The sequence below is a fragment of the Giraffa tippelskirchi genome, chromosome 5, assembly GCF_054371585.1.
Source record: "Giraffa tippelskirchi isolate mGirTip1 chromosome 5, T2T-mGirTip1v1.2.pri, whole genome shotgun sequence".
NCBI lineage: Eukaryota > Metazoa > Chordata > Mammalia > Artiodactyla > Giraffidae > Giraffa > Giraffa tippelskirchi.
This window is the reverse complement of record NC_137279.1, coordinates 193543546-193565103: the sequence shown is the minus strand read 5'-3', so window position 1 is coordinate 193565103 and position 21558 is coordinate 193543546. Positions and strand designations below refer to the sequence as shown.

Genomic DNA, 21558 nt, shown 5'->3' with positions numbered 1-21558 from the left:
GTGGGAGACCTCGGTTTGATCCCTGGGTTGGGAAGATCCCCTGGAGAAGGAAATGGCAACCCACCCCAGTATTCTTGCCTGGAGAATCCCATGGACAGAGGAGCCTAGTGGGCCCCAGTCCACGGGGTCAGGAAGAGTCAGACACGGCTGAGGCAGCACGGCGTGGGCAGCTGCTCGTGTTTTCCCACCAACTCCCCTCGCACGCTCTGGCCCCCCTTCTACACCAAAGTGAAAACCTGCACAATCTCTGCCTCCGCGCCCTGATCTTCCCTCCAGATTAAAGAAAGCAGCAAGCTGCGGTTCAGACCACTCATGGTTGTTCAGGCACAAGTTTTATGTCTTGTCAGGAACTGTGTCCTAGTGTTCGCAAGACCCCACAACCAGCCGGGTACGTGCTTTTAAACCAAGTTTCCTGGTTTTGGTGCTGCTGTGGGTTCTTTCTTTGGATTCATTTTTAGCTTGGATGGACTCCTCCACATTTCCCAGCAAGGGCACTCAGACCCTGAATCTGTGTGTTTCTAAAACGCCTCTTTTGTCCTCAGACCGTGTCTGGCTGAGGGCAGAATTCTAGGCTCACAGCACAGTGCGCAGGCTCTTTCTGGGGTCAGACCACACCTGAGCCTGCTTGCCTGGCCCTCAGCCTGCTCGGCCACAGGGAGACGCTCAGAGGTGCAGGCCACTCGGTCCATTCTGGCCCAGGTTTGACCTCACCCTCAGGCCACCGGGCAGGGCTCACCTCCGAGCTCCCAACCCCCACGTGGCTGCCCAGACTCTGTGACAAGCTCCTGGGCAGCGTGCCTGCAGGACTTCCTGTGACCACGGGGACTGGCTGCCCCCGTCAGACGTGGCTACAGACGCAGCCGAGGACATGCAGTTTTAATTCCATTTTAACAAACTTAACCTTGAACCGACGCCGACACATGAGCAGGAAAGGCCCACACTGGCCGCTCAGCTGAGCCTCGGAAGCAGGAAGAGCCCCGGGGACTGTGTGGTTTGGTTCTCAGGCTGCAGAAGGGCAAGTCTGGGGCCCTGAGAGATGACAAGGTCCTTGTCATACCCAGGGTGCCTGTGGGTATAAGTCTGATAAAGAAAAACACTGATGGGGTAAGAAAGGGCAATGTTAGCGTGGCGACGAGGGCAGCTCTCTGGAGACAGTCCTGTGGAGACCCTCTGGCCTGAGGGCTGCGGCACATGGGGCTGAGTCACCCTCTGCCTGCAGTTTATTAACATATACAGTTTACAAATGGGCATCAACTGGCCTAAGAGACTGCAGAGTTCTGGGCAGATAGGCCTGAGAGCCCCTGGACACCCTCCCAGACTCGCTGTTTCATCCTCCGGGGGGCTCTGAGCGCCCTCTGAGAGGAGGACGTGGAGACGGGCCGCAGGCAGGGCCCGGGGCCATGGACCATGGACGGGGCCCACACCGGCCGGCGGGGAGGCCCTGCACACGCAGCTTCGCTCAGTGCCTCTTTATTGCCTTTGGGTTTGTGACGCTGATACAGTGACGCTGCAGGAACAACGGGTGGATTAAAAACCGTGGCCGGGAGGCTCTGCAGGAGCGGGGCCTCAGAACCTGACGAAGGTGGCGTCGATCTGCCGCACGCTGGGCAGAGCCAGCATGATCTTCCGCCGGTACTGGGGGTCCCGCTGCAGGGGGTTCCGCTCCAGGTACACCGTCTCCAGGCTCCTGGCGCCCTTGAGCTCGTCCAGGTCGCTCCAGCAGTCCAGGAGGTTGTCGTTCATCTGGGGGGACAGGCGCGTGTCAGAGAAGCCCCAAGACCCCAGGCCCCTCACCCTGCCCCATGTAGAAGACGGGCCAGCCCTCTATCTGGGCGCATGCTGGCCGGGCCGCGTTCCGTGGGATGAACCTAGCAGACGCCACTAAGTCCACATCCGGGTCTGCAGAGGGACGAAGGAGCTGCCACACAGTGCCCTCCGAGCTCCGCCCATCCACCAGCACCCGGCTCCGCCCGTCCACCAGCCCCCTCCGAGCTCCGCCCATCCACCAGCACCCGGCTCCGCCCGTCCACCAGCCCCCTCCGAGCTCCGCCCATCCACCAGCACCCGGCTCCGCCCATCCATCAGTGCCCTCCGGGCACCGCCGCGCGCAGTCGTGGCAGACGGAGGCTGGGGCCCCAGGGCTGGGGCTGCCACAGCGGAGCTGTGTGAGCACGGGGTCCACACCTTCAACATGTGCACCTTGGAAAACACACCAACGCTGGCTGTCCCCACCCTTGTGCACTGGCCGCCCTGCTGTGGCCTGGGCCCGGCGCCTAGGGTCTTAGGAGCCCGACCTCCCAAACCGGAAGGACGGCTCTGTTCTCCAATGGGTCTTTAGCGTTTGTTTTGTTAAGCGGCATTTTGTACCTTTCTTTTGGCAAAACATACATTCTATTTGTAAGCATTTTTTGTTTTTTTTTCCTTAAAAAACATCACTTCTACGTTTCTGCTACAAAATACGGCAAGGCGTGTTCTTAAGCGCAGGGTCTGTATCATGTGAGGGTCAGTCAAGTTCACAGAAGTAAAAAGACACCTTCATTTAACAAGCGGAGCCCCGTCACTCATTCAGAGGGGGCGTCTTGGCAGCGGGATCTACTTCGACCCCTTTCCCGCGGTGCTGGCGGTGGTGTCCTCGACTCGCCTGTGCCTCCTCTCCCCTGCATGGTCATCTGAGCCGGACACGCACCCCACATGCTTCCCACGTGAGCCGTCCCTGCTCTGCCCACACCGCTGTCCCATCGGTCAGCAGGTACTAGGGTTAGAAGCCCCAGGCCTTATCAGCTAGGGTGTTCCATAGCACGGCCAGCCTCCAGGCGGTTTTCTCTAGGATTTGGTGAAGCGGACCTGGGGGGTTTGCTCAGCACCAATGGTGCGTTGTAAAGGACGCCTTAGACAAGGTAACTCCCAGACGTGTCTTTGTACTTCTTCAAAATGGAACTCAGAACAATTCACCCGTATCGTCTCCACAGAAACTCTAGACTATCTGGAAGGGGCATGGCGGGCTGTGTCTTTACGTCTCTCTTGAGCCCCTCCCGGCTGAGCTGTGGGGAGCGGCCTCCCGGGGCCCCCCTCCTCTTAAATAACCTCCCGGAAGCACCATTTTAGTTTTTTCCGACCTAAACTATCTCCCGCCTCCTTCTCACACTTTTTCCTGTCAAATCACGTGACCTTTAAAGAAAGACAGCGGGCGGTCGTGCAGAAGGGCCCGCACTCTGGATGCAGCGGGCTGCTCCCCGTGGCCACGAGCTTGTTCTCCAGCCGCTCCAAGCTCAACCGCTGCGTAACATGCACACGCAGGGGGCGGTCCCCCCAAACGCCGACCAGCACCCCGCGCAGGGGGAGCGCGTGGGGACGGCAGGCCGCGCCGTCTCACTCCCAGGTACGTTTGGTCCCGTGGGCACAATGTCGACCCCCATGACTCTGCAAACTCCTGGTGGGTGATCCTGGGCTCGTGCGTGAGTGTCTTGCCTGAACCCACGCTGGGGTCCTGCTGCAGACGCAGCCGGGATGTCACTCCACGCAGTGTCTCCAGAGTCTATTACAGTGGTTTCTGGTGGCTGACATTTACATACAGAATTTACATTTACTTCCCCTCGAATTCAGCAACACTTGAAACAAAACCGAGGAGTGGGAGAATCCTCAAGGTATTTTTCTTACACAACAAAGTCGCTTGTAGGCTGCTGGCGTCAGACTAGGAGTCTGCTACTGCGTAGAAACCTGGGGGTCCAAGAGCATGCGAACCCCCAGCACAGCCAGTCTGCTCCCGACCCCGTCATGGGGGGCGTCCCCCGGGCCGTCGGTCACTCAGGCCAGCACAGGTTCACGGGAGGATCGCCGTGGCACAAGAGCCAGCACCCGACCGGGCTGGGGTGAGGGGCGGGCGCACCTGGCTGTCTCAGTGCCGGGTGCCCGGGTTCTGGAGCAGCCCATCAGGACCCCGGCTCTGGGCTCCTCCTCTGGCTGTGTGGCACCCTGGCCTCTTCAGACCAAATCCCTCTGCGCCGATCCACCTGCTGACCCCCAGCCACGCCCTCCTCCAGGGCTAGGCTGCACACCAGACCCACAGCTCACACGGCTCACTTCCCACCCCCGCTTTCAGAGGCCGGTTCTGGTTTCCCAGACTGGTTCTGCTGTTGCACCCTGATGGCACCCAAGACCAGTGCCGTTACTGAGGGGCAGGGGCGTCCTCCCAGCAGGCCACCTGTGCGTTAGGGAAACCCGAGTCATTTCTGGGACGAGGAGAAGGGAACACACGGGACATCAGAGGGCTGGCGGAACAGCTGGCTGAGGAGGGGGCAGGCCGCAGACACAGCGCACATCTCGGACGATGCATGCTTTGCACACGGCACTCCCTGCAGGAGTCACGCTCAGGACACGCATGTGGAACCGACACTGCGGATCTCAGCTGTGGGTCGACCTGCAACCCCCTCAAAAGAGTCTCATGGCTTCTTATGCCTCGTTTCTCCTCTGTGGGCTCCAGGAACCACACCCATCACCGTGAGACCAACACGAGGCACGTTCCACGGTGACCAACCAGAGGCCCATCTGTACCTCCTCCCGCGGTTCTGGGCCATCTGAGCTGGGAGCACGGCCCCGGGGCTGTGTCGGGAAGCCCTCCAGCCACATGGCCTTCCTGGGACTAACCCACAGGGATCAGGGCTTCTCATGCCACCCACGGCTGTGCCTCAGGGCTGGGGCAGGGCCTGACAGCCCGCGACTTTACCCAGCTCCCCGGTGACGCCATTGCTGGAAGGCCACACGCAGCGTGGGTACCGCGTCCTGCAGCCCTCCGAGCCCTTGGTCCCCGGCCCAGCCCCCAGAGCCGCAGCAGACGCGCTCCGGGCACCGGGACCTGCTCAGCTGAGTGCCAGCAACCGTATGCGTGTTGCACTTACCCAGAATTCCTGCAGCTCTGTTAGGTGGCTGATATTTTCAATCTTTTTGATTCTATTTGACGCAATGTCCAACATCGTGAGTTTGTTCTAGAACAAGGAAATAAAATTTTCCTGTATTACCTCAGTCCTGCTATGACCGTGTGACCATGCATATCGTGCTGGGCGCTGAGCTTATAGCGTGCGGTGAGCTGCCCTCTGCCCTCACAGGAAAGGGGGTGTTGGTGGGTGGGGGCGGGGGCCATGGCCCTGCCCCCTCTTGTGCCCACCTGCCCAGTTTACACCGAATCCTCACCACTGCCTCACTGAGCTCTTGTCACTGGGGTCTGAAACTAGTGCTGTCAGACTGCACGCCCCAGACTCCCACATCCTGGTCCAAAGGACCCCAGTGAGACGCTCGGTCCTGGAGGGGCAGGTAACAGCCACCAAAGCAGAGGAGGCCTGGGCGCTGGGAGGCTGCCCAGGCCCTAGGGTGGGCCCTACGGGGCAACTGGTGTAGCAGTGTTTATCTAGTGCCTGTCCCAAGGAGACATCCAACCCCAAGTGATTCTGAAACAGTCCCTCTTCACTTAAGGCAGAGGACCCGGGGCATGGCGAGGGTGAGGAAGTGCCAGGCCCCACGCCGTCCCCTTCTGGAAGGGACCCTGCTTCCAGCACAGAGAGGAGTGCTGGAACAACCCATCTGGGCCCTGACGTGGGCAGAGGCTGCTTCTGCCGACTTCTGCTCAGACGGCTGCTGACTGCATCAGGATGGCAGGCACCTGCCCGCAGGGCGCGGGGGCTCTGGGCAGACAGGGACTTGAGAGATCTGTGCAGCAGGAGGTAGGTGCGGGGACGGCAGGGTGGGGCCCGGCCAGGCCCGCTGTGCCCGCTCCTGGGTGGCGTGGGGAGCACGAGCGCAGGAACCGGCCGTGCTGCAGCGTCTGCGGCATGCCGGGCTGCGACCCTGGGGCAGCCCCAGTGCGGAGACCAGTGTGGAGGCGCCCAGCGGCCAGAACCTCCGAGCACAAGACCCCATCATGCGCTTGACACTCCTTGAGATTTTCTGGGGAGCTGGACAGTGTTTTGAAAGCTCATTCAAAAGCAAACTAGTACTAATTACTTAAAAAAAGGTAAGGAGGGGGATGGGGGTAAGGGGGGGTGGGGAGAGCGAGCACCGCAGAGCCTACCACGCCCACAGCCACAGTCTCCCCGGGCAGACCTGCGGGAAGGCCCCGCACCTGGAGGAGAAGCCCCGGGCAGGGCGGCCCCAGGGCGCCGGGAAGAAGTCGTTTCCCGTTTGGGAGAAAGACCACTGACCGCCTGACCGCGCACCACAGGCGTAAACTCCAAGGAAGTTAAGAGATGCAGCTCAAAGGGAAGTACAGGAGAATATTTGCTCTCTAGCTGAATAAAGCCTGTCCCATTTGATTAGGAGGATCCTACAAAGACATAATTACTTTAAAGCCACACTGCTCTTTTCCTGTGTTGCCGCAGAGGCCCACATAGGGTCCGGTACCGGGCCAGGCCCACGTGCAGCACACCTCCTGGGACAACTCCAAGTGCCCACCCTGTCCTGCCGGCCTGGCGCCCTGCGGCTCCCGTGGGCCACACCACTGCCACGCCCTCTCCGGCGCACACCCTCCAGCTGGCCGTGGGGACTGGCGTGCAGAGGAGGCCCTGCCCAGCCCCGCCTCTCAGGGCCTGGCTTCCACCTCCCATTCTGCACCGCCCAGGCGTGCACCCAGGTTACACACCAGCTCTGTAAACTGTCTGACTGAAAGGCAGGGAGAGGCGACCACACTCACTGGAGCCAAATTCCACCAGCTTTTCCAAAATTCTGTAAATGTTGGTGAAACAAAATCCAGAAAGTGGGTTTCCCCTAAAACCTCACTGATGTTGATGAGGCCCAGAGCCAAAGAAGCCCTTACGAAGACTGAAACACAGTGCTTACAACCAGGTGGCCGACCTGGTTACACCTGCTGGCAATTAAAACAGGAAAAAACACCCAGTGAAAATGAGTGAGTTCAAGTAGTTTATTTGTCTTGAATACTGCACTGAGGAAAAGCAGGCTGGCCTGTGGCAGCTGAGGGCAGGGGCCTCCTGCGGGCTCAGGGCCAGGGCTGTCCCCCCGCCCAGTGCTCCTAAGGCTGTCCTATGCTGGGTGGGCAGGGCTGGTGGGGAGGGGGAGGAGGGAGGGAGGGAGAAGGGGAGGAGGGAGGGGGAGGAGGGAGGAGGAGGGAGGAGGGAGGGGGTGGAGGGGGACGGGTGAGGAGGGAGGGAGGAGGGGAGGAGGAGAGGGAGGGAGGAGGAGAGGGAGGGAGGAGGAGGGAGGAGGAGGGAGAAGGGGAAGGAGGGAGAAGGGGAAGGAGGGAGGGGGCGGAGGGGGAGGGGTGAGGAGGGAGGGAGAGAGGAGGAGAGGAGGGAGAAGGGAGGAGGGAGGAGGGTGGGAGGAGGGAGTAGGGGAGGAAGGAGGAGGGGAGGAGGGAGAAGGGAGAGGAGGAGAGGAGGAGGGAGGAGGAGGGAGAAGGGGGAGGGAGGAGGGAGGGAGGAGGGGAGGAGGGAGGAGGAAGGGAGGAGGGAGAAGGGGAGGGGAGGAGGGAAAAGGGAGGAAGAGGAGGAGGGAGGAGGAGGGGAGGAGGGAGAAGGGAGGGAGGAGGGGAGGAGGGAGAAGGGAGGGAGGAGGGGAGGAGGGAGGCAGGAGGGGAGGGAGGGGGGAGGAGGGACGGAGGAGGGGAGGAAGGAGGGAGGAGGGTAGGAAGAGGGAGAATGGAGAAGAGAAGAGGGGGAGGAGGGAGGAGGGGAGGAGAGAGGAAGGGAGGAGGGAGGAGGGGAGGAGGAAGGAGCGGAGGGGGGAGGAGGGAGGAGGGGAGGAGGGAGGATGAGGGGAGGAGGGAGGATGAGGGGAGGAGGGTAGGAGGAGGAATGGAGAAGAGAAGAGGGGGAGGAGGGAGGAGGGGAGGAGAGAGGAAGGGAGGAGGGGAGGAGGGGAGGAGGAAGGAGCGGAGGGGGGAGGAGGGAGGAGGGAGGAGGGAGGATGAGGGGAGGAGGGAGAAGGGGAGGAGGGAGGATGAGGGGAGGAGGGAGAAGGGAGAAGGGGAGGAGGGAGGATGAGGGGAGGAGGGAGGGGGAGGAGGGAGAAGGGGAGGGGGAGGACAGGAGAAGGGAGGGGGAGGAGGGAGGGGGAGGGGGAGGGGGAGGAGGGGGAGGATGGTGCAGGATGTGGCCCTTGGGCTGGGGGTGGGGCCAGGAAGCCAGTGACCAGGGGCAGGAAGAGAGGGCAGCAGCAGACAACTGAGAGTCGTCCACAGGGCAGGGACACCCAGGAGCAGCTAAGGTTTACTTTTAAAAGATTTTAATTATTGTTGGCCATGTCACACTGCATGCAGGATCTTAGTTCCCTCACCAAGGCCCGAACCTGCGTCCCCTGCATTGGAAGCATGGAGGCTTAACCACTGGACAAACAGGGAAGTCCCTAGGGTTTACTTTTTAGAAATCTCCCCCGAAGCCCACAGGGCCGTGCACTGACCCACCCCGTGCACTGACCCATCCCGCGACACACAGCTCAGCCCCGCTCAGCGTGCGGCGGAGGAGCGAGTTGGCCGGCCCCTGCGGCCCAACCTGAGGCGCCTGGAAAGGTCTCCACAGGGAGCCTCTCGCGGCAGCGAGGCCACTCGGAGCGGCCGTGCCCCTGCTGCCCCACAGCCGGACGGGCTCTTACGTTGTTGTCCAGGCCCTCGATGACCTCGATGCCGTTGTGGCTGAGATACAGCTCCCGGAGGTTCACCAGGCTCTGCAAGCCCTCGATCTTGGTCAGCCGGTTGCTCTGCAGGGAGGGGCAGAACAGTGTGAGGTCGGGAGCTTCTGCAGAGCAGGCCTGCAGACCCGGGGCTCCTGACAACAAGGCACCGCCCACAGCGGCTGCAGGGGCCCGGCCCAGAGAGAGGCAGACCAGGGCCCTGCATCTGCTGTCACTTTTCAAAATCTACTTGAGGAAGGTCTACCTCGAATAATTTAATTAACTCAAGAATGTCAAAATCAGAACATTTTAAAATAACTTAGTTTTCATTTCTTTTGGCATCTATCGTAACTTAGTTAGAGCACGACACCTGCTTTCCAAGGGGCCTGCCGCCAGGCACCTGCTCCCAAGGAAAGGAACTGGGCTGGGGCCCCGCGGGTGCTGCCCACCCACGTCCAGGAGGCATGCCCTCAGCACGGATAGGACGGGACGCAGGGGTTGCTCCCACCATGGAGCCCAGCATGGCATGAGCTGTGGAGAGACAAGCTCCTCTGGCTAAAAACCGCCCGGGCGTTCATTAGGAGAAGAAACGTGACACGTTAAGGAAACCTCAGGTCAGCGTGTGTCACACATCGCAGAACCGTGAAGTGTGACGTCTCCATTGCTCACTGACAGTGCAGCCAAGCGCTGCCCAGTGTGGAGACAGTGGACGAGCAAAGCCCTGCCCCGCAGGCCAGGGGCGGAAGGGCGGGTGGTCAGTACCTGCATGCTGAGGACGGTCAGGTTGGTGAGTGCATCCAGATTCTGAAGCTTAGTGATCTTGTTTTTCCCCAAAAACAAGCTCTCCAGGTTGGTTAATGTGTCGATATTTTCAATTGCCTGTGAAAATCAGGACAAAGCAGCAGTTACTGGGGAGGGGGAAGGGCCTGCCCCCTCAGGCGAGCAGACAGGGGGTACTGCCCCCTCTGGGATACCCCCAGGCAACCTCACTTCAGAGTGCAACCCGAGACCAAGACACTGGCTGTGTTCCGCGGGTGAGATGTGGGCACCCTGGGCCTGGGCCTGCAGGCTCCTGGGGGTGCTTGGCCCCTTCCTGTCTCTGCAGCCCCTCCCGGCCTCCTCTCTGCTCTGCCTCGTGGGCAGCCGCGCTAATGAGCGCCCCCTGGCAGGCCTCAGGTCCCCGCCCGCCAGGGACACCGCTCTCCCACAATAGCTGCTGCTGCTGCTGCTAAGTCACTTCAGTCATGTCCGACTCTGTGCGACCCCCAGACAGCAGTCCACCAGGCTCCCCAACCCCTGGGATTCTCCAGGCAAGAACACTGGAGTGGGTTGCCATTTTCTTCTCCAATGCATGAAAGTGAAAAGTGAAAGTGAAGTCACTCAGTCATGTCTGACTCCTCGAGACCCCATGGACTGCAGCCTACCAGGCTCCTCCATCCATGGGATTTTCCAGGCAAGAGTACTGGAGTGGGTTGCCATTGCCTTCCCCGCCCATAACAGCTAACTGCGCTTTTCCGGCAGGGGACGCAGCAGGGCCTCCGAGTGCAGAGCGAGCCTCTTGTCCAGTCCTTACAGCAGGACGGGCCGGGGTTGGTCTGGGAGGATGAGGACTTGGAGCGACGGCAGCCCCGCCTGCCATCGCCTGCATCAGCTGTGATGCAGCCCCTCTCCCCCCCACAGAGATGCTGCAGAACGCGCTGATGCCTGGACCACTCCGAGCTTTACACGTGCTGCTTTGCTACTTTCAGCCCCATCACCAGCACCAACCGGCACAAGAAGCCCTTTGCTGCAACTACTCTCCTTGATTTGCATCCTGTCTAGTTCACGAGAGCTAACCTGAGCTGACCAGTGAGCTAGAAGCTTCCAAAAGTTGGAGAGGGCATTGCTGACATGGAGGTGGGGGAAGGGCTTGGAAACCCCGCCCTCAGCCACTCAGCAGGGTCGGACGGGCCAACCACGCACCAGGCTGCGCCCCAACCCCCATGACCCGGAGTGGGGGCCTGTCCCCCTGCTGTGCTTGGGCCCCTTCTGCGCCAAGAGGTGCATCTAAAAACACACCCAGTAGCATGTTCAAAAGCAAAGCACTGGGGCCTGCTCTGGGGCAGAGTGCAATGGGAGGGTTTGCTGAGAGTTACACCATGACTCGAATGAGAAGAGAACGCTGTGTGCAGAAAGCTAGCCCACTGCATCTGGGCCACGCTCTCGCTAACACCGACCCCCGGTCGGCACTCGGGCTCATGAGAGACACAGCTGAGCACACGCCCTGCACACCTCCAGGCTGCGCCCCATGCCCACACCCACCCGTATCCGGTTGGACCCCAGCTCCAGCATCTGCAGTTGATGCAAGCTGCTTATGTTCTCAATTTTGTTGATCTTGTTGTTGACCAAGAAGAGCTTCTTCAGTCGTGTCAACTTATCAATTCCTTCAATGTTTCTCAGTAGATTAAAAGAAATATCTAGAATCCTGGGAACAAGCAAAACATTTGTTAATGAGCACAGGCCACACTGAGCCCAGGACATAACTGACTTAGAGGCAGCACCCCACCTGGGGAACGTGGGGGTGGGGGGTGGGGATGGAAGGGCAGCCCACAGGGCCCCCAAAGCCTGCTGCCCTGGCTCCCAGGACAGGGCTGAGGACAGAAACTGTCTTCTCCCCGAGAAGCCTAGCCTGACGTCTCCAGTCAAAGGCTTCACGTGCAGGCTGGGACTGTGGGTAAGCCAGTGCCCCCGAGGAGCCAGGCACAGGCCTGACCCTGGGCGGGGGATCCCCGGGCCTGAGTTTGGGGGTGCAGGGCTGGTTCTGGGGAGGCTGCCGGGCCCCTTGCAGTCTCACAACTCACTCTAGCTCTGTCAGCGCCTCCAGGTTCTCCATCTTCCTGATCTGGTTGTCGTAAAGATCCAGCTCTCGGAGACTCTGCAGCTCCTCTAGGTTCTCAATACACTTGATTAAGTTCTGCCGGAGGCAGAGAGTCTGGGGGACAGAAAAAGGGCAGCTGACACAGGCAACAGGGAGGCCCAGGGGAAGTGCCCGCTGTTCCAGGATTCGGCCTCCGCACACAGGACCCGGGTGGGGATGCGGTTTTCCTTTACTAGAAAAGTGCTGACCTTGAGAGGACGGGCAGACACCCGCGGGGATGGAGGCAGGCCCTGATGAGCGTTCTTACTCGGTGAGGGAGGTGTTGGGCAAGGGGAGGGCTGCTGTTTTCCAGCAGAGGGAACTCTCGGCGGCTCAGTTTTGAAAAACAGACTGAACTGTAGTGAGTTAAGGACGCACAGTCTGGGGTGCATGTGGCTGCAGGCAGGCTCCGATGGAGGCACCACAGGTCTGAGCTGCCGTGTGAACCTGGGGAGAGCCCCGCAGCCTAGCGTCTGACCTATAACCTGCAGGGCTCAGGGTCAAAGGCGCCCAAGGGATGTATTCCCAAGCATGGTAGCCGCGCAAAGCTGGTCTGTTCCTCTCACCTTCACTTTCTTCAGCACCTCAAATCCTTCAATTTTTCCAATGCGATAATGATTCAAATCAACATCCTGAAACAGAGACAAAACTTAGCTCAGGTGCAGATAGCATCTGGAGACGCGCTTCCTGGGCTTGGAGCCACGAGGAGGCCGAGAGGCAGGGGGCTCGGGGAGCAGTGCGCCGGGAGTCGTGGGGACAAGGACTCAGCCGTGCTGTGACAGGCAGCGGCCTGACATGAGACTGACCCTCCGAACTAGCAGTGCAAGAAGCCTGCTCTCACCCTTGCACGCCCCTCGCCACCCCTGGGGGCTGCCCCGAGGGTCGTCTCTTCAGGGGCAGCCCCGCCCTTCCCTGCGGCTCCTCACAGGCTGGAACGTTACCGCTCCCCACAGTGGGGATGGCAGGACCCACCCTCCCAGGATGATGCAATCACCTGACTCACATAATGTAGCAGTCAAGGCGCTGCCTTTGCCACACAACCCTCAGTGTGTGAAGCGCAATGTGAGATCAAGCACTGGCATTAAAAACAGCCAGAACGCAAGAACTCTGACCAACCAAGGTGAGGCCCAGACTACTGTACCTTCTAGGGAAATCACCTACTAATCTGGCACCTTCATAAAAGACACCCTGACGGCAGAGTACTCTGTCACCAGGCCCCTGAGGTGGCTGAGCAGGCAGCGTTACCTCTGCATCTCTGTCCAGGCTAATGGTCTCCATATCCACAGGAAGCTCTTGTCCTTCTAAAAAAGTAAGAGAAAAGCCCATTTAGAGTGGCTGGTCTCCAGGAGCACGTGCCCGGATGCTGGGGGACAGCTGGGCCTGGCTGCCTGAAGCACGGCGCCAGCTCAACACAGAGGAAGAAGCCGCAGGCCACACCCGAGGGCAGCGACGACGCAGTGCGACGCAGTGGAGCCAACACCTGACGGTAGCCTCTCGAGATTCTGTTTCCTGAATTCAGTCACTGGCAAGGGTCTCCAAGAATTTACCTATGTTCTACAGCTTCCCAAGAAAGGAAATGTAGTCTGAAGCTGTTGGCAGAAGGGCGGGGGGCGACCGAGCCTCAGGTGACCCCAGCCAGCAGCACAGAAGCTGCCCACCGCCCCCTTCCGGCGCGGCCTGGAGCGGTACCTGGGGACAGCCCGCCCCCAGTCTTTCCCTTCTGATCTATGGCAAGGAATCAGGTCACTTGAATGTGGGTCATGCCGGGCACATCAGATGTTCTAGGACGTGCCTTTTGTTGCTTTGGAAAGTGGCCCTGCAGCTACAGACACGTCTCTCTGCAAAGGGCAAAACAAAATGAAGCTCAGTGCAACCGACAGGATCAGAGCCTTTGCTGAATAAGTGAGATACAGCCCTTACTGGGGAGACGGGGAGGCTGGGGAGCCAGTCCACCCTGGAGAGCAGGTCTCCAGGGCCCGGGCGGGGGCCAAGGAGGGCAGGTCTGGACCAACCGCAGCACATCCGACTAGAAGGGTGAGCCGCTCTCCTAGCCTGCCTGATGCATCAGGACCTGCAAGAGGTTTCGCACGGTAACTGGAGAGCTTTTCTACAGTCTCCTTTTGCTCTCACCACGTGCTGCTGAAGAAACTGGGTCGCCGGACATGCAGAGCACCCAGCGCTCGGTGGGCACCTGCCTGCTGTCTGGCTTGTGCCCCGGGGACAATGGTTACTGCCACCGCTTGGCGGCCTCCTGCCTCTGCGTCTTCCCTACAGCGACACCGCCCACATCCTGGCCTCATACCCCCGGGCACCTCCCCAGCACAGGCAGCTCACAGGCTGGACTGGAGGCCCGGGAGAGGCACGCCCAACTCGGGGAGCAGCCTGAGAAGCTTCCTGGCCCCACACAGGCTAAGTTCATTGTACTGCCTTTCCCGTAACCGTCAACAATGGCTAGTTTAGAAAACAAAACAAAACCCGTCCTTTACTCCAGGTCAGCCATAGCTCTACGGAATGTCAAGAAACCCAAGCACTAAAGAAAAGGAGTTGGGCAAAACCAAGAGATTGCCCAAAATGATCCCTCTTCAAAAGACAGCACAGCCGACAACATGAACTCAAAGTTGCAAAGAAAGACACGCCACAACAAAGGCAGGGTGTCCAGGTCACTTGGTGTCCGGACCGGGACACCAGGTCACAAGGCCTAAGGGCTCTGTCTGTAATACCTGCAGCACAGGGCGGCGTTCAACACACCCGCTCAGCCTCTGAGGCAAACGTCACCAGCCACCTTCCTGAGCCTATCATATATGTTTCAAGTGTTAAAACGTTAACGTATAGAAAATAAGCAAAGAGTCAGACACGACTGAGCGACTGAACTGAACTGAACAGCTGACAGGTTTGAATTTGTTCACTGGAACCTAAGACCTAAATAAGCACAGGAAGGAGCAGGTCCCGATTCTCTAAAGACTTACAAAGGTGCCCCTCCTGGAGGACTGCTGGCCAGGTTCCTGGAGGCAGAACCCGGGTGGGACAGGCCCCTGCTCAAGAGCCGGGGAGGCCCACGCCAGGCGGCAGGATGTGACGGCAGGTGGCGCTCCCACCCGGCCTTCCCGTGACTCAGCCAGAGGAGAGCTGTCGCCCATCCCTCCCATGTGTTTCTTCCACCCACATCGCTTCCAGAATGTTGGCTCTGAAGTTCCCAAATAATGTGACTCGTACTTTTGTGGTAGTTGCCTTTTGCCTTAGAATTAGGTTGCCATAGTTACCAATCATCTGTGCTGGCACAGAGCACGACGTTAAAGACTAGTTTTACTTTTATTACCATAAGAGTAATGCATGAGTATTGATACCTTAAAAATCCACGCAATGGAGATAAGCCTAGAAAATGCAGAATGCACAAGACCCTCTGAAACCTGCTGCTTAGAGATCCCTGCCCCGATCGTTGGATGTGTTTTCTCTCTCAAGTAGGTAAAACGACATGCTCTCATTAATATTTAAATAAAGATAAGATTTTAACATGCACATTGTTAGTTAAAAAAACCCTGCTTTTTTCACCTAATATGTTCTGGACACCCTTCTGTGTGTATGGTTTCTCTCCCTTCTTTCAGTGGAAACTGATTTTCTAAGCAAACAAAGAAAAAAGGTTTAGACCATGGTTCAGGGGGTGAAAAACCATCATTACAGGTGGAGAACACTTTTTTCATCTCTAAATTCATTTTGCTGTTTTTAATCACTAAGAAGACAATTTAGAAGCTGATCCTCAGGCTTACAAGTACGGTGGAACAGGACTCAGAAATGACTTCTCTAAGATAAAATCAGTCTACATGACCAAGGCAGGAAAAGAAGGCATACAATGTTTATTTTACTTCAATCTCACTTTCTGAACATGGGGGTAATAAACGATTTCTTGGTTCTGTTCCAGAGGACACATTTGTACCAGTATCACTAGTGGCTGTATTCGCCTTCCGTGAAATTAGAAAACCATCCATCTTGCCTGCAAGTGCCCTAAGTGTGGAGCTGACTCAGCGAGCACCTCAGAGGGGGCCCTGCTCCGAGCCCGCACCCACCAGGCCCTGTGGGCCCGCAGAGCGGGCTGGTAAGTGCTGGGTGACATCCCGCCCCGCCCCCAGGCTGAGCGTAGGCAGCAGAGCCTGCAGCCTCCCGCTGGGGGAGTTTAAGGCCCTTCCCTCGGCCTGGTACCTCCTGGGTCCTCTGCCCCTCGCTCCTCTCCATCCTTCAGGCTGTGCGCGCTGAGGTCGGCCACCATCCTGCTGTTCTGTTTCTTCCCTTCTTCATCGCCTGACTCTTCTGATTCAACCCGCCTGTCAACTGAACCCACACACAGCCATAAGAACGCATATTCACGTTAGGGGTCTCTATGAGGAACATATAACAGACTGACATTCAGCTGGAAGTCAAAAGGACTTCATTCAAGAACTTTTGTTGAATTCAGGTCAACAAACATTTGAGTACTTTCCACGTGTGTCCTGGGCACCATGTGAGGTACCCAGAGGAGGGGGGGACTGGGACTTTGGGAAGAGGGTAGAACTGGGAGGCCACAGGGTACAAAGGTGAGGAGCACATTATTCCTGCTCTCAAGGAACTCGTGAAGAACGCCAGGTATCTGGAAGGCCTGGGTGGCTTGTGGCTAAACATGCTAATGGTAACACGCAGAGAAGCACCTCCTGTCCGCGCCCTCTCGGCCTGGATATCCACAGAGGGGACCATGTGACCCTCCCGCCACATACCTTCATCCAGGCTCCACTATCCATTTGGCCAAGAAAACCAGCCCAGTTCACAGGCCCACGTTCTGAAAGAAATCAAGACTAACTCAAATCAGACTGTGGGCAGCGGGGCGTTCTAGAAAAGGAGAAGACAGCCAGCAGTGCTCCACGCCCCACATGAGTCACAGTCCTAAACGCCATGGCACTGAGACACCAGCACAGTCCTGTACTGAGTGAGTGCCAAGTCGCCTCAGTCCTGTCTGACTCTTTGCGACACTATGGACTGTAGCTGACCAGGCTCGTCTGTCCATGGGGATTCTCCAGGCAAGAATACTGGAGTGGATTGCCATGCCCTCCTCCAGGGGAATCTTCCCAACCCAGGGATCAAACCCACATCTCTTACGTCTCCTACATTGGCAGGCAGGGTTCTTTACCACTAGCACCACCTGGAGAGCCCAATTAAATGTGGCTGACTGGTAAAAATCTTTCGGCAAGACTGTCAGATAATTTTCCTTTGTCTTAATTGTTTTTGCAACCTCTGTGGAAGCCTGTCTGTTAGAGCTAGAGAACTGGCCGGCTGTGTGGCGTCACCAGTCACAGGGCAAGGATTCTCTCTTCTCTGACCACAGCTTATCTACGGAGGGGTGTGCGTTCTGTGGGGAAGGACGCTGCTTCGCCTCCGAGTCTCCCACTGGGATTAGCAAAGCAGCATCCAGGAAAGGCTGTTGGCCAAGTCCTGATGAATTCACCTCTAACACCGCCACACCCGTTCATTCTTCCTGCAACTTCCTGGCAACTGTCTTGGATCAGCTACTCACTACCTGTGGTCTGTGCTCCTGCTTGGCCCCCTAACTGGTCTCTCAGCGGCTTGTCTGTCTGTTTAAATCTATTCTCCAGAGACTCAGATCTGATCTCAGAATCCGAATCTGATCTTTGACTCCCCAAAGTTCTAGAATGTCCGTGATTCTTCCTGAGTTTGCACCTTGCCCCGAGACACAGCTTTGGCCTGTTACTTCCTTTTCGAAGCCTCAGTCTCTTCATGAGTAGAAGGAGCCAGTATAGTACCCACATATCAGAGTCGCTGTCAGGCACAAAAGCATGCGCATGACATGCATGAAGACATGTAATAAATTAGCCGTCACCAGGCACAGCCTCTCTGTGGTCCAGGCTAAGGGACAGCAAGTTCTACTGGGCGATGGTCTGAGCCCAGGGTAGGAGGGGCTTAGCTCAGGAAGGGCAGCCAAAGTGAAATTTGGGATAGCAGACCAGCATAGCAGGTGACTGTGGGGCGCTGGGGACACTGGCCTGGCTCAAGGTGTTGGCAGGGGGAGAGAGGTAGCACACACTTGGAGATACTAGGGAAGTGAGGGCAGCAGAGCTTGCTGATCTGTCGAATGGGTGGCAGCCAGAGAGAAGGAATTGCCTAGGTTTCCCCCCATTTGCCATTTACCAAGACAGGGAGACAGCTGAAGAGGAAGCGGCAGAAGTGGGAGGGCAGGAAGAAGGCGGATAAGAAGAGGTGCTTCCCTGCTTAGAAAGACCCAAAGGTCTCCAGATCCAAGACCTTCCCGAGCTCCCCCCCTCCACCCAGGCCCTCCACCACGTTCCCCGCCTGCCTCACCCGCCTCACTGTCCTCCAATGCCACTGTCACTCGTGGTCACTCCAGACAGGTCACACTCCCTCACACCCCTCTCCTGTGTGTGGTTTCCTTCACCCGAAGTGGCCTTTGCTCTTTCCCGCCCCCTGTCTCCAGCCTGGCTGACTGGTATATCCTTCGAGGTGCAGCAGGGAGCTAGCTCTGGCTGCTGCAGCCATCACTCCTAACCACGCTGCCTCCCCTTCCGCCCCTTCCCTAGCACTTGACACTGGAGACCCCGGCTTCTCTTCAGGAGCCTCAGGAAACCAGCAGAGCCAAAAGCAGAAAGAGCGCTCCGAGACACGACTGGCTCTCCTCTGGGGCCAGGTGTACATGTAATTATATAGACACATAACATGCATGAAGATTTTTTTTTCAACAAAGCGAAAGACTTGAAATTAGTCTTTTAGATCTATGACAGCTTTGAAAACAGGAACCTGTCGATTCTATCACTCAACTCTCGGCTGGGGTCAGCCATTCCCCTCAGCCAGTTCGCTTTCCAGAGGACCCTTCTCCACCCCCGCCGCGTCCACCAATGAGCTGCCTCGGGCGCGTCCCAGCGGGCCCGCGCCTCGTTTCCCAGTCAGCTGCCTGGGGACCTGCCTCGCGGGTCAAGCTCAGGGATTCGGTGCGAGGCTCCCAGCAGCTGGGGCGGGCGCAGGGGGCTGCGGGGCCGCCGCGTCCTCAGTCCTCACCCACAAGCCCGGCCCTCCCGCCGCTCGCCCCGGCCCTGCGGCCCCCGCCTCCCCGGCCGCCCGCGCCCTCCCGGCCACTGCCGCCTCAGCACCGGGGTCCGCGTCCGGCTGTCCGGGGCCACCCCCGCCCTGCCGGCTGGCAAATGTCACGGGGCGCGCGGGGCTGGGCCCGGGCCGCCCCGTTTCTCCCGGGCAAGACTGGCACGGGCCGCCGCCCCCGCCCCTCGGGCCCTTCGGTCTCCGCCCGGCGGGGCCGCTCACCCTCCATCATTTCCTGCGACTGTTGCTGGCCCGCGCCGCGCTCCGCCGCCATGTTGGCTGCTCTTTCCCTTTCCGGAATCTGTCGCCTCAGGCCCCTCAGCCAATCAGGGCTCCCAGCTCAGAGGTTTCCCAGCCAATGGGGCCCCGCGCTCTTGCGCGGCTCGAGAGCCTCATGGGAGTTGTAGTTCACTCGCGAGGCCGCGCGGGCCTCCGCCTCCGCGCCGCCAGTCTCCCCGCCCGGCAGGCAGGTAATGAGCACACGGGAGGCTCCGGAGGCAGGAAGCGGGATGAGGCAGGGACGCTCGGGGCCGCAAGCACGGAGCCGAGCCTGCGGGCGAGCGGAGAGGAGCCTGGGGTCGCTCTGCGCTCGTGGGCTGGTGGCGGGACACGGCGGGGCGGCTCCCCAGCCCTTCCGAGCTTCGGCGGCGACGTCTGCAGAATTGGGCAGACATTGTCCCGGCGTCGCGGTGCGGACTGAGCCCGTACGAAGGGGCTGCTTCCAGTTAACGCTCAGCGCGGGGAGCCCGCTCTCTTTTCCGTGGCCTGTCCGCTACCGGGTCCGGGAAAGCTGGTCGGACCTGGATGCCGATCTAGCTACTGCGGGCGCCGCAGCCCGAAACAGGCCCCGGCCCCAGGGGCATCGTGGGCCGTGAGGGAGCCGCCCTTTGCTCCGCGCCTTCAGGTCGAGGCCTCCGAGAGGCGAGGTCCGCGGTCCTCACCCTTCTCGATCCTGAGACCGGAGGAAACGGCGTCCGGGGACCGAGCTGGCGGAGGCGCCGTCTCTTTTGGCTCCTCCGAGGCGCCGTAGACGGACTCCGGCGCGTCCCTAGCAACCGTTAGCGCGGGCGTCTCCTCGCGGGCTCCCTGGGTCCCCGCCCATAGGCGCCGGCGGTTGGCCCCTGGGACCTGTCAATCGGCGCCGTCGCTCTGCCATTGGCTGGTGGCGCTAGAGGCGCGGACTGGCGCCCTCCCGGCGCGTGAGGAGAGCTCGGCGGTGACTGGGCGACCTCGGGTGAGCTACTCGCGTGGGAGCACCGCCCCGCGCCCCACATTGTCCCACTGCCCGCCCCGCGCCGCCCGGTCGGTGGCGGCCCGCTTGCCGCCCTGTGGCTGTTCGCGCCTGGCCGGGCTCGCCCCTCAGCGCCGCTCAGGATCTCGGCCTGGGCCTGGCCCCGCCCGGCGCTTGGTCCTTGCCCGCAGAGGCACTGTGGCGCCGGTCCCACCGCCGGAAGGGGCCAGGAGGAGGCTCGCGCAGCTTGACACCAGCAGCCCCTCAGTGGAGGTGCGTGCGGAGAGCCGTGAGCTGTAGCATCATCCACGCTGCCCGACGTCCCCACTGCACACCTGGGTTTTGTCTTTAACCTCCTCGCAAGCGTTTCTTTTCCAGACAAGGACCGTGGCCTTAGGGTGCGGTCTGATGCCCTCTGTCCCCTTACCTTCCACATCTGGCAAAGTAAACCTGTGTCGATTCTGTGTCTTACTTTCTCTTGCGGGTTCCCCTCTGTGTCTTCCTGCCGTTGCTTTAAGACCTTACAATTTCTTGCGTGAATGGCTGTGACTCCCCCCTTCCCCCTGTTGGTCAGGTTACTTCCAAGCACAGGCCTTGAACGTCAGTCTTTGGGATAAGAGCCATAGTGCCTGCGGCAACAGGAGGCCCTGGGAGTCAGCCCAGCTTCTCCAGACCCGGCTTTACGGGCGGACCCATCTTTACTGGTGAACCCATCCCTAGGGGCCCTGTGGGACTCACTGCTGTTCTGCCTGAAAGGCTTCTTCACTCTGCTTTGCCGGCTCAACTCTGCTGGTGCCTCCTCCAGGACGCCTGTGCTGGCCTCTCAGGTCTGAGAGGTGCCCGTGGCTCACACCCTCCATCGCAGCAGCATCACCCTGGATACTCTGGAGGGGGCCTGGATGCAAGAAACAGGCCGTCTCAGGATGGGCCCCACACCTGACGTCCAGAGGAAGGCAGGTGTTAGGGTGGGATCATCCTCTGGCTCAAAATGACATCTTGCCATTCTCCGCTGTGCCCACCAGCGTGTACAGCAGTGGTGGGAGCAGTCGGAACCAACTGCCTCCTAGCGTTTGTTCTTCTGGGGGAAAGTTACTTGCTTCCAGGCTTCACCTGTAAGAGCAAGGAGTGCTTTTCCTGACGCTCTCTGCGAACTTCTCCTGTTGGGTTGGGGGTGGGGAGCGTCACTCACACCTTCCGGAATGAAGACCAGCAGCAGGAGCTGGGTTACCATCAGGTGCTGCCTGCATCCAGCTGCCCGTGGCTTCTGCTCAGAGGGGTACAAAACAGAACAATCATACTCCAGCCCCCGCCCCCCTGCCTTAAAAACCACCCCACCTTTTCCAAAAACCTTGGCCTGGATTTGCAGGCATTTCTGATTAGAGTTTGAGTCAAAATTGAACGGGTGAAAAAGGAAGTGATTAAGGACGTGTGAAGCCAGGCTCTGTGCTCTCAGGGGCCAAGCTGGGGCTGTGGCCTGGATGTGCTGTGTGAGGCTGAACTGGCTCCACAGACTGCACTCAGTACAGAAGGTGAAAAGGGAGAAGGGATGGTCTTTTCTGTGGCCACTTCTTGGTTTATCAACTTTTGACACTTTTTACTTCCTCATTTCAGTTCAGTCACTCAGTTGCGTCTGACTCTTTACGACCCCATGGTCTGCAGCATGCCAGATCTCCCTGTCTATCACCAACTCCCGGAACCTACTCAAACTCATGTCCATCAAGTCAGTGATGCC

The 21558-nt window shown here is 59.2% G+C and overlaps 2 protein-coding genes across 12 annotated transcripts in view; one reads left to right on the top strand and one right to left on the bottom strand.

Annotated features, from left to right (window-relative positions):
• Positions 1 to 1454: 1454 nt before the first annotated feature.
• On the bottom strand, positions 1455 to 18898 carry PPP1R7 (protein phosphatase 1 regulatory subunit 7). 4 transcript variants are annotated; one of them, XM_081490581.1, is made up of 11 exons: positions 18818 to 18898; positions 16249 to 16310; positions 15701 to 15829; positions 12752 to 12807; positions 12073 to 12138; positions 11451 to 11581; positions 10912 to 11074; positions 9373 to 9489; positions 8593 to 8697; positions 4896 to 4982; positions 1455 to 1743 (listed from the first exon to the last, which is right to left on the bottom strand). In XM_081490581.1, exons 3-11 carry the CDS (start codon positions 15765 to 15767, stop codon positions 1567 to 1569), a joined length of 969 nt encoding a protein of 322 aa, XP_081346707.1. In that variant the 5' UTR covers positions 15768 to 15829; positions 16249 to 16310; positions 18818 to 18898; the 3' UTR covers positions 1455 to 1566. The 4 variants fall into 4 exon arrangements, 3 of the variants coding, with proteins under 3 accessions (XP_081346707.1, XP_081346706.1, XP_081346708.1); XR_014053724.1 differs by lacking the exon at positions 16249 to 16310 and having other exon boundaries at positions 1455 to 2016; positions 2065 to 4982; XM_081490580.1 differs by lacking the exon at positions 16249 to 16310.
• The window catches only part of PASK (PAS domain containing serine/threonine kinase), a 34966-nt gene continuing 31888 nt past the window's right edge, over positions 18481 to 21558 (top strand). For 2 of the 8 annotated variants that reach the window (XM_081490537.1, XM_081490536.1), the window contains exon 1: positions 18486 to 19065. The gene's annotated coding sequence lies outside the window, so the exon portion shown is untranslated. Of the gene's footprint in view, positions 20100 to 21558 lie in introns of all 8 variants that reach the window. The other 6 variants (XM_081490543.1, XM_081490538.1, XM_081490541.1 and 3 more) reach the window with 5 other exon arrangements.

Excerpts from the sequence above, each read along its gene's own strand:
- PPP1R7 (XM_081490580.1), bottom strand. The coding sequence starts at position 18,869 with ATGGCGGCGGAGCGCGGCGCGGGCCAGCAACAGTCGCAGGAAATGATG. Across the intron at positions 15,830-18,817 it reads GTCGCAGGAAATGATGGAGG|TTGACAGGCGGGTTGAATCA; the intron begins GTGAGCGGCCCC and ends GTGTGGGTTCAG. Across the intron at positions 8,698-9,372 it reads TGACCGTCCTCAGCATGCAG|AGCAACCGGCTGACCAAGAT; the intron begins GTACTGACCACC and ends CCCTCCCTGCAG.